The sequence below is a fragment of the Podarcis liolepis genome (genome assembly GCF_965112155.1).
Source record: "Podarcis liolepis genome assembly, chromosome: 2".
NCBI lineage: Eukaryota > Metazoa > Chordata > Lepidosauria > Squamata > Lacertidae > Podarcis > Podarcis liolepis.
In genome coordinates, this window is record NC_139555.1 from 124,150,670 (window position 1) to 124,166,975 (window position 16,306).

At 44.5% G+C, this 16,306-nt stretch overlaps 3 protein-coding genes across 7 annotated transcripts in view; 1 reads left to right on the forward strand and 2 right to left on the reverse strand.

Moving 5' to 3' along the window:
- LOC310699299 (vomeronasal type-2 receptor 26-like) overlaps window positions 1-16,306 on the reverse strand; it is a gene marked incomplete at its 3' end in the record, with an annotated part of 299,229 nt that overhangs the window by 90,822 nt on the left and 192,101 nt on the right. The gene's annotated exons all lie outside the window — the stretch shown is intronic.
- LOC310701475 (uncharacterized protein) overlaps window positions 1-16,306 on the forward strand; it is a 73,512-nt gene that overhangs the window by 9,221 nt on the left and 47,985 nt on the right. The window lies entirely within an intron of this gene.
- Window positions 3,707-16,275, reverse strand: LOC310701145 (uncharacterized protein). Of its 5 annotated transcripts, none has more exons than XM_083491496.1 (5): window positions 15,724-16,275; window positions 14,688-14,861; window positions 7,514-7,687; window positions 6,316-6,489; window positions 3,707-5,423 (listed from the first exon to the last, which is right to left on the reverse strand). In XM_083491496.1, exons 1-5 carry the CDS (start codon window positions 16,235-16,237, stop codon window positions 3,817-3,819), a joined length of 2,643 nt encoding a protein of 880 aa, XP_083347622.1. In that variant the 5' UTR covers window positions 16,238-16,275; the 3' UTR covers window positions 3,707-3,816. The 5 variants fall into 5 exon arrangements, with proteins under 5 accessions (XP_083347622.1, XP_083347621.1, XP_083347623.1 ...); XM_083491495.1 differs by having other exon boundaries at window positions 3,707-5,426; XM_083491497.1 differs by lacking the exons at window positions 7,514-7,687; window positions 14,688-14,861 and having other exon boundaries at window positions 3,707-5,426.

Genomic DNA, 16,306 nt, shown 5'->3' on the forward strand with positions numbered 1-16,306 from the left:
TAGAAATAATACAACAGTTTGGCCAGGTAGCTGGATTTAAGTTGAATAAACAAAAAACTAAAGTTTTAGGAAAAAACTTAACAGATATGGAAAAGGAGAAATTCCAAGAGGAGACAGGGTTGACAGTGGTCAAGAAGGTGAAATATCTAGGGGTTTATTTGACATCTAAAAATGTGAATTTGTATAAGGACAATTATGAAAAATGTTGGTCAGAAATTAAAAAAGATCTAGAAATATGGTCAAATTTGAAATTGTCAATGTTAGGCCGAATTGCTGTGATCAAAATGAATGTATTGCCTAGAATGCTATTTTTGTTTCAGACCTTGCAGATTCTTGACAAGATGGAATGTTTCAAGAGGTGGCAGAAAGACATTTCGAAATTTGTCTGGCAGGGCAAAAAGCCCAGAATTAAATTTAAAATATTGACAGACGCTAAAGAAAGAGGGGGTTTTGCCCTGCCGGACTTAAAATTGTACTATGAGGCAGCAGCTTTTTGCTGGCTGAAAGAATGGATGCTCCTCGAGAACACAGACATTTTGGATCTGGAAGGTTTTAACAATGCTTTTGGTTGGCATGCATATTTATGGTATGACAAAGCCAATAGTGCTTTCAAAAACCACATTGTTAGAAAAGCACTATTTAATGTTTGGGTAAGATATAAAGATCTGTTGGAAAACAAAACCCCTAGATGGGTGTCACCAGTGGAGGCTAAAGCAGTGAAGAAACTCAATATGGAGGTCGGATGGCCGAAGTATTGGGAAATTTTGGAACAGGATGGAGATAAGTTTAAATTACAAAGTCATGAGAAATTGAAACATAAAGTACAAAATTGGTTTCAATATCGTCAAATAATGGAGTTCTTTAAACAGGACAGGAAAATTGGCTTCCAGGTGGAAAAATCAAAACTAGAAATTGAATTGTTAGAACCCAGTACTAAGAATTTATCTAGAATGTACAACTTGTTGCTGAAATGGAGTACACAGGATGAAACAGTCAAATCGGCTATGATTAAGTGGGCACAGGATGTTGGGCATAACATCATGTCAGCTGACTGGGAATGGTTATGGAACACTGGTATTAAATTTACGGCATGTAATGCCTTAAAGGAAAATATTATGAAAATGGTCTACAGGTGGTACATGACCCCAGTCAAGCTGGCAAAAATTTATCATTTGCCCGATAATAAATGTTGGAAATGTAGAGAGACTGAAGGTACCTTCTACCACCTTTGGTGGACGTGCCCGAAGATTAAGGCTTTCTGGGAAATGATCTATAATGAATTGAAAAAGGTACTTAAATGCACTTTTTCTAAAAAGCCAGAGGCCTTTCTCTTGGGCATTGTCGGCCAATTGGTGTCAAAGAGGGATAGAACTTTTTTTATGTATGCTACAACAGCAGCAAGAATACTTATCGCGAAGTATTGGAAGACACAAGATCTACCCACTCTGGAAGAATGGCAGATGAAAGTGATGGACTATATGACATTGGCCGAGATGACAGGCAGAATCCGTGACCAACGAAAAGAGACGGTGGAGGAAGAATGGAGAAAATTTAAAAGTTATCTTAAGGACTATTATAAACTTAATGAATGTTAAAGTGTTGTGGTTTTCAGAAACAAAGGGATACAGTGATATAAGGCCAGAATATAAAGAGGATTAAGAGGACAGAGGTTGGAAAGTAATAATTGGGAGTTGCTATAAAATTATGGACATTGGGATGCAGAAAGGGGGGGTATGGGGAAGTCCAAGAAAAGAGGTTTATGAAAATATGTTATGAAATTATACGTGTATGTTTGTCTTTTTAAGTGTTTGTTTGTTCTTTAAAAAATTTTGTAAAACCAATAAAAATTTTATAAAAAATAAAAATAAAAAAGCCAATGCAATTCTGGGCTGCATCAATAGGAGTATAGCATCTAGATCAAGGGAAGTAATAGTGCCACTGTATTCTGCTCTGGTCAGACCTCACCTGGAGTACTGTGTCCAGTTCTGGGCACCACATTTCAAGAAGGACACTGACAAACTGGAACGTGTCCAGAGGAGGGCAACCAAAATGGTCAAAGGCCTGGAAACGATGCCTTATGAGGAACGGCTAAGGGAGCCGGGCATGTTTAGCCTGGAGAAGAGGTTAAGGGGGTGATATGGTAGCCATGTTCAAATATATAAAAGGATGTCACATAGAGGAGGGAGAAAGGTTGTTTTCTGCTGCTCCACAGAAGCGGACACGGAGCAATGGATCCAAACTACAAGAAAGAAGATTCCACCTAAACATTAGGAAGAACTTCCTGACAGTAAGAGCTGTTCAACAGTGGAATTTGCTGCCAAGGAGTGTGGTGGAGTCTCCTTCTTTGGAGGTCTTTGAGCAGAGGCTTGACAACCATATGTCAGGAGTGCTCTGATGGTGTTTCCTGCTTGGCAGGGGGTTGGACTCAATGGCCCTTGTGGTCTCTTCCAACTCTATGATTCTATGAAATAAATACTTGTTTTGAATTATCTTTTTTTTATTTTTGGTTGGTTTGACTACCTCTGCATATTAGACCAATTCTTGTAACCATTCTAACCTGGAAGGAACTTTATCACTCTTCCAATTTGTCGCTATTAGGACTCTAACGGCAACAGTGGCGTATAAAAAGACCTCTCTTACATTTCTAGGAATATTGGCGCCTGTGATAAAAAGGCTTCTGGTTTTTTTGTGAAACAAACATTTAACATTTTTTAAAGTTCTATATAGATGTCATCCCAGAAAACCTTGAGGTTTTTTTACATAGCCACCACATATGGAACATTGTGCCTGTTCCTTTTCCACATCTCCAAAAAGTACTAAAAACATTTTAATACATTTTTGAAAGTTTCTATGGGGTCAAATACCAACAGAATCATGACAGCTTTAACCTCCTCCTCCATGACTTCCCAGTCAAGAAGAAGAAGAGTTTGGATTTGATATCCCGCCTTTCACTCCCCTTAAGGAGTCTCAAAGCAACTAACAATCTCCTTTCCCTTCCTCCCCCACAACAAACACTCTGTGAGGTGAGTGGGGCTGAGAGACTTCACAGAAGTGTGACTGGCCCAAGGTCACCCAGCAGCTGCATGTGGAGGAGCGGGGAAGCCAACCCGGTTCACCAGATTAGAAGTCCACTGCTTTTATTAATAGCTGTTTTCACACACAAAATCAGTGTGATACCTTGGTTTACGAACTTAATATGTTCAGGAAGTCTGTCCTTAAACCAAGGCATGCTTTCAGTACCATAAAAGAAAGAACAAGGCACAGTAAAAATAAAAGAAAAGCCACACAAACAAAAAATTACAAAAAAATAGCAAAGACAAAAGCTCCAAATATCACCTCTGTGTTGTGTGGGTGCTCCGGACTCAACAGCCGACAGACTCAACAGGAAGCAGAACATGTTCTGTTTCAAGGCAAAATTCACAAACCCAAACACCTAGTTACAGGTTTGCAGCATTCTTATTCCAAGTTGTTCATAAACTAAGCTGTTCTTAAACCAAGGTACCACTGTAGTTGGCACTGGGAATCTGATTTAACCCACATATTGTGAGAAACATCAATGGTCCTGATTCAGTCCACAAGTGACAGCACTGAACCTCTTGGTGGATTGTCATGCTAATCTGCCTTTGAGTTTCATTTGTTCCATAGAAGCAAACAAAATAAAGTGAATGTGTTTCCACACTGCCCCATCCAAAAACCCCTCAAATTATGTCCAGGGTGAACTCCAGCATTCTAAAATTCTACGTAAAAGAATGAACATCGAGTGAATGTTCACTAAGTTTCCCATGTTGACAGAAGCTCTTTCCACACTCCAAGCATTTAAAGTTTCACCCCTGTGTGAGTATGTTTATGTAAAGTAAGGTGTGTCCTCCGACGGAAATTCTTTCCACATTCCATACATTTAAATGGTTTCTCCCCTGTGTGGGTTCGATGATGAATATTAAGGGTGGAACTTTCACTGAACCTCTTTCCACACTCCATACATTTAAAGGGTTTCTCCCCTGTGTGAGTTCGTTGATGCGAATTCAGCTGATTCTTCCAAATGAAGCTCTTTCCACACTCCATACATTTAAAAGGTTTCTCCCCTGTGTGAGTATGTTTATGTAAAGTAAGCTGTGCACTCTGATGGAAACTCTTTCCACACTCCATACGTTTCTCCCCTGTGTGAGTTCTCTGATGTTTACAAAGTTTTTCACGTCGACTGTAGCTCTTCCCACACTGCAAGCATTTAAAGAGTTTCACCCCTGTGTGAGTTTGCTGGTGTGTTCTAAGGGCTCCACTTTGACTGAAGCTCTTTCCACACTGCGTACATTTAAATGGTTTCTCCCCTGTGTGAGTTCTCTGATGTTCACGAAGTCTATGTCGTCGACTGAAGCTCTTTCCACACTCCAAGCATTTAAAGTCTTTCACCCCTGTGTGAGTACGTTTATGTATGTTAAGGTGTGCACTCTGACTGAAGCTCTTTTCACACTCCATACATTTAAATGGTTTAACCCCTGTGTGAGTTTGCTGATGTGTACGAAGGTGGGAACTCTGACCAAAGCTCTTTCCACACTCCATACATTTAAATGGTTTAACCCCTGTGTGAGTTTGCTGATGTGAAGTAAGTGAGGTGCTATGACGGAACCTCTTTCCACACTCCAAACATTTAAGTGGTTTCTCTCCTGTGTGAGCTCGTTGATGTTCTGCATGTGTTCGACTATCAGTGGAAGTCTTTCCACATTCCAAACATTTAAATAGTTTCTCCCCTGTGTGAGTTCGCCGATGTGAAGTGAGGTGTGTCTTTCGTCTGAACCACTTTCCACACTCCAGACATTCAAATGGTTTCTCCCCTGTGTGAGTCCGTTGATGTACACGAAGTGAACTAATATGACGGAAGCTCTTTCCACACTCCATACATGTGAATGGCTTTTCCCCTGTGTGAATTAGTTGATGTTTTCTAAGTGTTCCCCTGTCACTGAAGCTCTTTTTACACTCCATACATTCAAATCGTTTCTCCCCTGTGTGGGTTTGATGATGTATTGTAAGGTGGGAACTCTGACCAAAGCTCTTTCCACACTCCATACATTTAAATGGTTTCTCCCCTGTGTGACTTCGATGATGCGTATGAAGGGTCCAACTTTCGCTGAAGCTCTTTCCACACTCCATACATTTAAATGGTTTCTCTCCTGTGTGAGTCCGTTGATGTCTTTTAAGTTTTCCACTCTCACTGAAGCACTTCCCACACTCCACACATTCATATTGTTTTTCACCTGTATGAATTCGCTGATGTCGTTTAAGAGTGGCATTACTACTATAACTCTTTCCACACTCATTACACTGAAATGGTCTTTCCCCCGTGTGAGTTCGTTGATGGTTTGTAAGGTTTCCACCATCAATAATGCTCATTCCACATTCTGCAGAGTTCTGTCGCTTGTCTGCACCACCTGCTTTGAAGCAAAGGGGGAAATGCTTTTAGGGTTTCAAGGAACATCTTTGTATCAAAAGTGATATATATATTTGTCAGGGAACTGCCATCGGGTCTAGAGGAGGAGGGAAGGCTCCAGAGGAATGCAGGAGAGGGTCCCAGTAGGGAGAGAGGCAGCCCATCTGCTGGGGAAGGAAATCAGCGTAACACCAGTGGAGAAGGGGGGCAGATGGGGTGATCGGAGAGGAGGCTCCAAGACTCCTCGCCGGAGACCAGCGGAGAGAGTACGGGTATTCCGCTGCCCACACCCTCCCTGCGCAGAAGACTTCCGCACAGAGAGAGTAGGAGGAGACTTGGCATCAAACAACTTTTATGCTGGAAAAGGTTTAAGAAACGCCCACTGATGGATTCTGCCAGCGACTGAGACAGTCACGATGCTGGAGGCTGTTCAGTCAGAAAGGGTTTAACCAGGTAACCTCGCCAGCAGTGGCGACAACTTACAGACGAGCAACCCCTAAATCCATTACAATATTACATAAATAATGATAATTGTCTAGAAAAAAATAAAAGTGGTAGAAATGTTTCAGATAAATAAATTAATAAATAATCTATAATTACTGAAAGCATTTCTACAACACCCTTTACCCATATTTCTGTATTAGTTTAGGGAATAATCATCATTTAATCATGTAGTGGGGGGAAAACATGTAAAATCAAAACGCTGAGAGGAAAAAGGTTTCTGGCTACTCTATCAAAGCAGATTCCAGAAACAAAGAGGAGCATGGGAAAAGGCCTCTCTGCTTCCTTCTTCCTGCCTTTTCTCTCCTCTCCATCTTCTCCCCTTCCCAATGTGTTTCCCTCCTCCTGTCTCAATCCACCCCTGCGCCCATCTCTTACCCCCTGCAACTCACCAGATCTCACGGAGGGCCCTGGGAGGGAATGTGCAACAGTCTTGGAGAGGGATGCAGGAGGCAGCCTGAACAAGTCAACCGTCCATCTTCCTCCTTCCATCCTTGCTAGGTTTGCATTATCAGACTCTTTCCTTCTTCCTGAGGAGCTCACAAGCGAAAACAAGCTGCAGGTTCCTGAGGGATGAAGAAATAAAGGGAGCCTCACATTTAGCTGTTGAAGGATGTTGTTATGTACTAAAGTTTCACCCTGGGCCAGCAGGGGGATAGTGTAGATAGTTTTCACTCAGGTCCACGTCAGTTATTTTAGGCGGGAAACCCTGGGTTGTTGTTGCTACAATGTTGATAGCCGGCTGCCTATAAAAGCAGGCCGGCTGAGCTGTTTGCTGTTCAGTTCTGTCCAGCTTACAATAAAGAGCTTCTCTGGAGAAATCACTGTGTCATCTGCTATGTTCGCCCACAACTTAACAGATGTCTTTCACTGTTTCCATGGTGAAAGAGGGTGCCTTCCTCCTGAAACCCACCATGCAAGAAAAATAGGTCCTGCCCCAGTGTGGAATGAATGCATAAAAATGAATTCTTAGCTGAATCAAAGGATTCTCCCTAAACCGCTTTCCTTGTTGAGGGTGCAATTAAGACTAAGAAACAGGGTGTTATCTGTGAAAGAATGTGTTCAAGGCCCATGCTGAACCTGAGAGTGATAGATTTATACTTTAGAGGTGACTCGAGATAACAAGGAGAAATAGCAGGTGATAGCTTAAGAACTAGTACGCATGCTCAAACGCTTCATGAATACACACCCCAAAAGGAGAAATTGCTATCTGAATGGACATGGGATGCATGTTATTGATGGGGGTACATATTAGAGGGATAATATGTAGGTAGATTGGGCAGCCGGTAAACTGCAATTTCTTAAACAATAGGAATTGTAGGAGGGATATTCGAACGCTTTTAGGTTATAAATTATGTGTGATGTAAGCTGGAATGAGCACTCCTTTACAGCATGAGCTAAGGAGTCGCCCATGCAGTCCTGTTACAAGAAATCTAGTGATGCCCGATCGCGGTGTAGACTCCGTTTTTACACAGAGTAAATTGACACCCTCTGGGTAAAGATCCCTGGGACATATTTGTCCAACACCTTGCCAATGTGTTTCCCCCCTCCTGTCTCCATCCATCCCTGCCCTTTTCCCCTGCAACTCACCAGATCTCTCTGAGGGCCCTGGGAGGGAATGCTCAACAGGTTTGGCGAGGGATGCAGGAGGCAGCCTGACCAAGTCAACCGTCCATCTTCCCCCTTCCATCCTCGCTAGCTTTGCAGGATCAGACTCTTTCAAACTTCCTAGGGAGCTCAGAAGCCAAAACAAGCTGCAGGTTCCTGAGAGGGAAGAAGAAACAAAAGGAGCTTCACAGACCCTGCAAGCCTTTTCCTGCCCCAGATATTTAGCTGTTGAAGTGTAAGTCTTTCACTATTTCTGTGGTGAAAGGAAAACCCAGACGCCTAGAATGGCTGGGGGAACCCAGCCAGATGGGTGGGATAAGGTAAAGGTAAAGGTACCCCTGCCCGTACGGGCCAGTCTTGACAGACTCTAGGGTTGTGCGCCCATCTCACTCAAGAGGCCGGGGGCCAGCGCTGTCCGGAGACACTTCCGGGTCACGTGGCCAGCGTGACATCGCTGCTCTGGCGAGCCAGAGCCGCACACGGAACGCCGTTTACCTTCCCGCTAGTAAGCGGTCCCTATTTATCTACTTGCACCCGGGGGTGCTTTCGAACTGCTAGGTTGGCAGGCGCTGGGACCGAACAACGGGAGCGCACCCCGCCGCGGGGATTCGAACCGCCGACCTGACGATTGGCAAGCCCTAGGCACTGAGGCTTTTACCCACAGCGCCACCCGCGTCCAGATGGGTGGGATATATATATATATATAATAACATCATCATCATCATCATCATGACTAGAGTCATGCCCTTTGCGTCTTTTTTTATTTCTGTTAGATGGGAGCTTTGACATTTCAGTCTCCCTGGCCACAAGCTCACAGTTATTTCAATACCACCCCAATAATAGCAATTATTATTATTATTATTATTATTATTATTATTATTATTATTATTATTATTTTCCCACCCATCTGGCAGGGCTTCCCCAGCCACTCTGCTGGCTGCCAGGTCCTCCCCCAACCCTCTTCCTCCAGCCTGGCTTCCCTTCCGCTGTAGCCCCTCCCCCCAGACCACGTACCCTAGAAGGGACTATGGCCAGGACACAAAGAAAGACGAAAAATTCTGCAGGCATTTTTATAAAATTCCACAGAGGGGCATCTTGTTAGACTGCAATAGATTGTAATGGGTTGCTCTGAAGTCAATTCAGCGCCAGATAATAATAATAAAGAACCCCGCGCGCCCCCCCTCGCCGCCCTGCGCGTATTTTGCCAGAACAAAGGCAGCGACCCTATGCAATTCTGCCCCACGTCGACCGAAGGGCGGGCTCGGTGTAAGGCAGAGCCCCACGTTTGGATCCCCCAGAAGATCCGGCTTCCCCATTGGGAGGAGGAAGGGGGCAGGAATCCAGCTTCCAGGGAAGAAAGGCTGGGGGGGGATAGGACGCCCCTCGCCTCGTGCAGGGATGTGACTGAAAGGAGCCAGAAGGCTGGGCTTCCCTCCCAGAGATCCTTCCCTTCCCCCCTCAGCCCCCCAACACCCTCGTACTCGGGTCCCCCACCCACGAAATCTCCCCCCTGGCACGACTCACCCCTCGCCCTGCGCGCCGCATCTCTTCCTCTGCATCAGGAGGGACCACGAGCGGGGAGGGGAGAGGAGAGGGGGCAGAGGGAGGGTCTGTTCCCAGGCCTCTCTAGGCAGCCGGGCTCTCTCTATTCCCTTCCCCGTCCCTCTCCTCCCCAAACAGCACTACCTGCGCGCCTCGCCAATTGCATTTTCGTGTCAAGGCAGGGGGAGGGATCCGGATCCCGCAGAGAAGGGCGCTGGATTTGAGACTTGGGTGCAAAAGCAGCCTGGCTGGAGGATAGGGGCCCTTGTGGGCATCACTTTCATGGCAGTCTATATATATATTGGCTTGAAAGTGATGCCCACATATATATATACACACACAGTATATATTGTTGTTGTTCTTTCGTTGTTTAGTCGTGTCCGACTCTTCGTGACCCCCTGGACCAGAGCACGCCAGGCACTCCTGTCTTCCACTGCCTCCCGCAGTTTGATCAAACTCATGCTGGTAACCTCGAAAACAGTATCCAACCATCTCATCCTCTGTCGCCCCCTTCTCCTTGTGCCCTCCATCTTTCAAGAGTCTCCTCCAGCACCATAATTCAAAAGCATCAATTCTTCGGCGATCAGCCTTCTTTATGGTCCAGCTATCACTTCCATACATCACTACTGGGAAAACCATAGCTTTAACTATACGAACCTTTGTTGGCAAGGTGACGTCTCTACTTCTCAAGATGCTGTCTAGGCCTGTCATTGCCCTTCTCCCAAGAAGCAGGCGTCTTTTAATTTCGTGGCTGCTGTCACCATCTGCAGTGATCATGGATCCCAAGAAAGTAAAATTTCTCACTGTCTCCATTTCTTCCCCTTCTATTTGCCAGGAGGTGATGGGACCAGTGGCCATGATCTTCGTTTTTTTGATGTTGAGCTTCAGACCATATTTTGCGCTCTCCTCTTTCACCCTCATTAAAAGGTTCTTTAATTCCTCCTCACTTTCTGCCATCAAGGTTGGGTCATTTGCATATCTGAGGTTGTTGATATTTCTTCCGGCAATCGTAATTCTGGCTAGGTATTATGTTGGGCGTGTGCATGGCACCAAATGCTCTTGTGGAAAGATGGACTACCCTCAAGATGCCAGCGCTTTGCAAAGGCGTCTCTGGAAGAACTTGGCCAGATCTGTAACCTAAGAGTGCCCCCCCTCCCCTTCCGCCATAGCATCTTTCCTTTCCCCCTTGTTTACCTGCCTGGCTTGGCGTGTCCTTCTTCTCCCGGACCGGACCGGTGTATGGCATCTGACTGCCGCCTTCTCTCTGCTTTAGTGGGTTTAATATGTTGCACAGGAGCCACCTCCTAGGAGCCCTAGGGGCTTCACCCCCAATAAAATATTTGAGGGGGCCGGGTCCTTCCCTTCTAGTTGATGGGCACTGCCAGTCAAATGGGGGGGGCGTGTACTGTGTCATGTGATCAATTATGCTGGAGGCAGATTACCCAGACACCCGCAATATTTTCTTCATTGGCACCCCCAATACATTGCATTATTTTTACAATGGCAATCAGCCTTGCCTACAACAAGCTGCCGGCGATGTACACACTTCTATTCCCTGCTCTCCCTCTTCTCCCCACAACCACCCTGTGACAGGGGCGTTGCATGGGGGTGATGCTGAGGCTTGGAGATGCTGACACGAAGTCAGCTGCAATTTAAAGCAACAGTAGGAAATGTAAGAGAATGGGCTGCTGGGGGGGGGGCAGAGAGAGAGAGTGAAGCCCTGTGGTGACAATCTGGGTGCTGATGCCGTGACGGAGAGCGAAGCAGCAGCAGCAGCAGCGCCCAGGTCTTGGGATCAGAGCCACCAGAGCTGGGAGCGATCCAGGAGCACTTCTTCTACATCATGGACTGGGCATGGTAAAGCAGGCCGGAGCCGGAGGAGGCAGCCCCCTCCACCCAAAAAAGAACACCTTTGGCAAAAGAATCCGGGCAGGTCTGGTGTGACCCAAAGAGGAAAGGGGCATAAAGGGAAGGGATGATCATGAGCATCAGGATGCCAAGCGCAGCGCGCTGCTTCCACGTTTCCCCAGGGACATTTAATGAAATCCGGGGACATTTTGGGGACAGATCTGCAAATTCAGGGACTGTCCCCGGGAAACGGGGATGTCTGGTAACCCTGACTTGGGTGCCGATCTCCCATATCCTCATCTGACACTCTCACCACTACACCATCCTGCCTTCTGCATTGGGGTAGCTATAAAAATTTAGGTAGGTAAATAAATACAGAGAAAGCAAAATGTCACAGAGATGGATCTGAATCTTCCCCCTCAAAGTATAAATGTGTTTTATTCTGGATTGCTTTATTTCATGTTTTAATGTGTTGCAAGCAGATTTGAGTTTTTTTACTTTAAGTTATAAAGTGGTATAGAAAAGATTTTTTTTCCTTTTTTAAAAATGCTTTATTGAACTTAAACAAAGAAAAGAACATACATTCCTGTCCATTGTTTACAAAGAAAATAAAATTAAGAGAAACCTATATTTTCTGACAAAGAAAATATTCTTAATATACATCTGACTTCCCGTCGTCTCCATACTTCATTTAACCAGTGTAGTGTAGTGGTTAAGAGCGGTAGTCTCGTAATCCGGGGAACCGGGTTCGATTCCCCGCTCCTCCACATGCAGCTGCAGGGTGACCTTGGGCCAGTCACATTTCTCTGAAGTCTCTCAGCCCCACTCACCTCACAGAGTGTTTGTTGTGGGGGAGGAAGAGAAAGGAGAACGTTAGCCGCTTTGAGACTCCTTCGGGTAGTGATAAAGCACTGATCCATAAAAGGAAGACCACTGATCCATAAAAGGAAGGCAATAATCAATGTACTGTACAATAAAATAAATAAGACAGCATTGTAGATGATAAAACCCAAAATTAATATTTTTTTCTTACGTGCATTGATGATAGTAATTGTTTGTATGGGGGGCTTTTATACATTTCTGCAGTCACACAATCAACCAGTAGCTGAACTGTGTTCCACACAGTCACAAAAACGAAGTCACAAGCCACAGTCAAAAGTCAGTGCCATAAAACAAAGAACAAGTCACAGTTAAAAAGAAAAGCCACACAAACAAAAACACACAAAAAAAGCAAAAACAAAAGCTCCAAGTATCACCTCTGTGTTGTGTGGGTGCTCTGGACTCAACAGCCGACAGACTCAACAGGAAGCCTCTGATTAGCAGCGGGGGACTCAATTTACAAACAGAACACACTCAACAGGAAGCGGAACATGTTCTGTTTCCTAGTTGTTCATAAACTAATCTGTTCTTAAACCAAGGTACCACTGGAGTTGACACTGTGAATACGATTAACCCACATATTGTGAAAAATAACCATTCAGTCCACAAGTGACAGCCAGCACTGAACCTCTTGGTTCATTGTCATGCTAGTCTGCCTTTGAGGTTCATTTGTTCCAAAGAAGTAAGCAAAATAAAGTGCATGTGTTTCCACACTGCCCCATCCAGAAACCCCTCAAATTATGTCCATTGTCAACTCTAGCATTCTAGAATTCTATGTAAAAGAATGAACATCGAGTGAATGTTCAATGTTTCTCACGTTGACTGAAGCTATTTCCACACTCCAAGTATTTAGTGTTTCAGCCCTGTATGAGTACGTTTATGTAAAGTAAGGTGTGTACTCTGACGGAAACTCTTTCCACACTCCACACATTTAAATGGTTTCTCCCCTGTGTGGGTTCGATGATGAATATTAAGGGAGCAACTTTCACTGAACCTCTTTCCACACTCCATACATTTAAAGGGTTTCTCCCCTGTGTGAGTTCGTTGATGAGAATTAAGCTGATTCTTCCAAATGAAGCTCTTTCCACACTCCATACATTTAAAGGGTTTCTCCCCTGTGTGAGTATGTTTCTGTAAAGTAAGCTGTGCACTCTGATGGAAACTCTTTCCACACTCAATAAGTTTCTCCCCTGTGTGAGTTCTCTGATGTTTACAAAGTTTATCACGTCGACTGTAGCTCTTCCCACACTCCAGGCATTTAAAGTGTTTCACCCCTGTGTGAGTTTGCTGGTGTGTTCTAAGGGCTCCACTGTGACTGAAGCTCTTTCCACATTGCATACATTTAAATGGTTTCTCCCCTGTGTGAGTTCTCTGGTGTTCACTAAGTCTATGTCGTCGACTGAAGCTCTTTCCACACTCCAAGCATTTAAAGTCTTTCACCCCTGTGTGAGTATGTTTATGTATGTAAAGGTGTGCACTCTGACGGAAACTCTTTCCACATTCCATACATTTAAATGGTTTAACCCCTGTGTGAGTTCGCTGGTGTATAGTAAGTGAGGTGCTATAACGGAACCTCTTTCCACACTCCATACATGCAAGTGGTTTCTCTCCTGTGTGAGTTCGTTGATGTTCTGCATGTGTTCGACTATCAGTGGAAGTCTTTCCACATTCCAAACATTTAAATAGTTTCTCCCCCGTGTGTGTTCGCCGATGTGAAGTGAGGTGTGTCTTTCGTCTGAACCACTTTCCACACTCTAGACATTCAAATGGTTTCTCCCCTGTGTGAGTCCGTTGATGTACACGAAGTGAACTATTATGACGGAAGCTATTTCCACACTCCATACATGTGAATGGCTTTTCGCCTGTGTGAATTTGTTGATGTTTTCTAAGTGTTCCCCTGTCACGGAAGCTATTTTCACACTCCATACATTTAAATGGTTTCTCCCCTGTGTGGGTGTAATGATGTAAAGTAAGGGCTGAATTTTGTCTGAAGCTCTTTCCACACTCCATACATTTAAATGGTTTCTCCCCTGTGTGACTTCGATGATGCGTATGAAGGGTCCAACTTTCGCTGAAGCTCTTTCCACACTCCATACATTTAAATGGTTTCTCTCCTGTGTGAGTCCGTTGATGTCTTTTAAGTTTTCCACTCTCACTGAAGCACTTCCCACACTCCACACATTCATATTGTTTTTCCCCTGTATGAATTCGCTGATGTAGTTTAAGAACGTCATTACGACTATAACTCTTACCGCATTCCATACATTTAAATGGTCTTTCCCCCGTGTGAGTTCGTTGATGATTTGAAAGCTTCACCCTCTGACAGAAGCTCTTTCCACACTCATTACATTGAAATGGTTTTTCCCCTGTGTGAGTTTGTTGATGGTTTGTAAGGTTTCCACCATCAATAAAGCTCATTCCACATTCTGCAGAATTCTGTCGATTGTCTGCACCACCTGCAAAGGGAGAAATGCTTTTAGGGTTTCAAGGAACATCTTTGTATGAAGGGCGATATATAAATTACATAAATAATTATAATTGTCTAGAAAAAAATAAAAGTGGTAGAAGTGTTTCAAAAAAATAAATAATCTGTAATTACTAAAAGCATTTCCCCAACACCCTTTACCCATATTTCTGTATTAGTTTAGGTAATCATCATCATTTAATCATATAGTGGCGGGGGGACATGTAAAATCAAAACGCTGTGGGAGGAAAAAGGTTTCTGGCTATTCTATGAAAGCAGATTCCAGAAACAAAGAGGAGCATGGGAAAAGGCCTCTCTGCCTCCTTCTTCCTGCCTTTTCTCTCCTCTCCATCTTTCCCCCTTGCCAATGTGTTTCCCTCCTCCTGTCTCCATCCATCCCTGCCCTTTTCCTCTGCAACTCACCAGATCTCTCTGAGGGTCCTGGGAGGGAATGCTTAACAGTTTTCGGGAGGGATGCAGGAAGCAGCCTGACCAAGTCAACCATCCATCTTCCTCCTTCCATTCTAGCTAGGTTTGCAGAATCAGACTCTTTCAACCTTCCTGAGGAGCTCAGAAGCGAAAACGAGCTGCAGATTCCTGAGGGAAGAAGAAACAAAGGGAGCCTCACATTTAGCTGTTGAAGGGTAAGTCTTTCACTGTTTCCATGGTGAAAGAGGGTGCCTTCCTCCTGAAACCCACCATGCAAGAAAAATAGGTCCTGCCCCAATGTGGAATAAATGAATAAAAATGAATCCTTAGCTGAATCAAAGGATTCTCCCTAAACTCCTTTCCTTGTTGAGGGTGCAATTAAGACTAAGAAACAGGGTGTTATCTGTGAAAGAATGTGTTAAGGACCATGCTGAACCTGAGAGTGATAGATTTATAGTTCTGTCGAGATAACAATGTGACTCGAGATCACAAGGAGAAATAGCAGATGATAGTTTAAGAACTAGTACGCATGCTTCATGAACACACACCCCTAAAGGAGAAATGAAAAGAAAACCCAGCTGCCTATATGGTTGGGGTAAATAATAATAATAGGGATATTACAATTTATCTAGGAGACCGTTGCAAGCAAATGAAAACATTAGAAGGATTTTAACTGCACTTGTAAGGTATTAAAGATTATGGATAACTTGGATGAACAGAAAAATATGGACAATGGACTTTTATGCAGTTGTAGATGGTAATATTAGGACCAACTGAGGGGATGGAGGGAAGCCACAAGATCTTCATTTATGGATTTGTTTGTTTGTTTTTTGTAATAAAAAAAATTGTTTAAAAAAATCCAGATTTTTTTTTTTTAAGAACCTTGCCCAAGAAGGGGAGATTAGCAACTAGCCAGCAGTCCTGCAGTGGAAATAGCACCTAACATTCAAAAGCCTGGGAGAAGGTTTTCCTCTTCACCATCCATCTATTGATCCTTCTCTGTCCCTATCTCCACTCCATAGGAACTTACCAGATGTCTCTGAGTGTCCTGGGAGAAAACACCGAGAGGTTTTGGGGAGGGATGCAGGAGGCAGTCTGATAAGGTCAACTGTCCATCTTCCTCCTTCCATCCTTGCTAGGTTTGCAGGTTCAGCCGCTTTGGTCCTTCCTGAGGAGCTCAGAAGATGCAGGTTCCTGGGAGGGAGGGAGGAAGAAGCAAAGGGAGCCTCAGAGGCCCGGCAGGGATTCTCCTGCCCAGAACATTCTGCTGCCCCTAGAAGAGCCCCAAAGGGGTTCCCCCTTCCCAACAGGAGCCCCATTTTTAAGGAGGTTTTTTTGGGTGATACCAATTCAATCTTTCTCCCCACTGGGGCTTCCTTATGAGTAAATCTGCACAGGTCTGCTCTGCATATTCCTCCTCTTCTGTAACACCTAGAAACATGTACCAGGTGAATACTTTGGAGAAGACTGCTCCACTCCCTTCCTCCAGCCAGGGCTTTCTTGAATTTTGTGGGGGGGGGGTCATTTCCCCCTCCAGCTCCCATCCATTCATTTCTCCTCCACACACAACCCCCTGGAACTCAGCTCACCTCTCCTAGCCTCGGATAGCAATG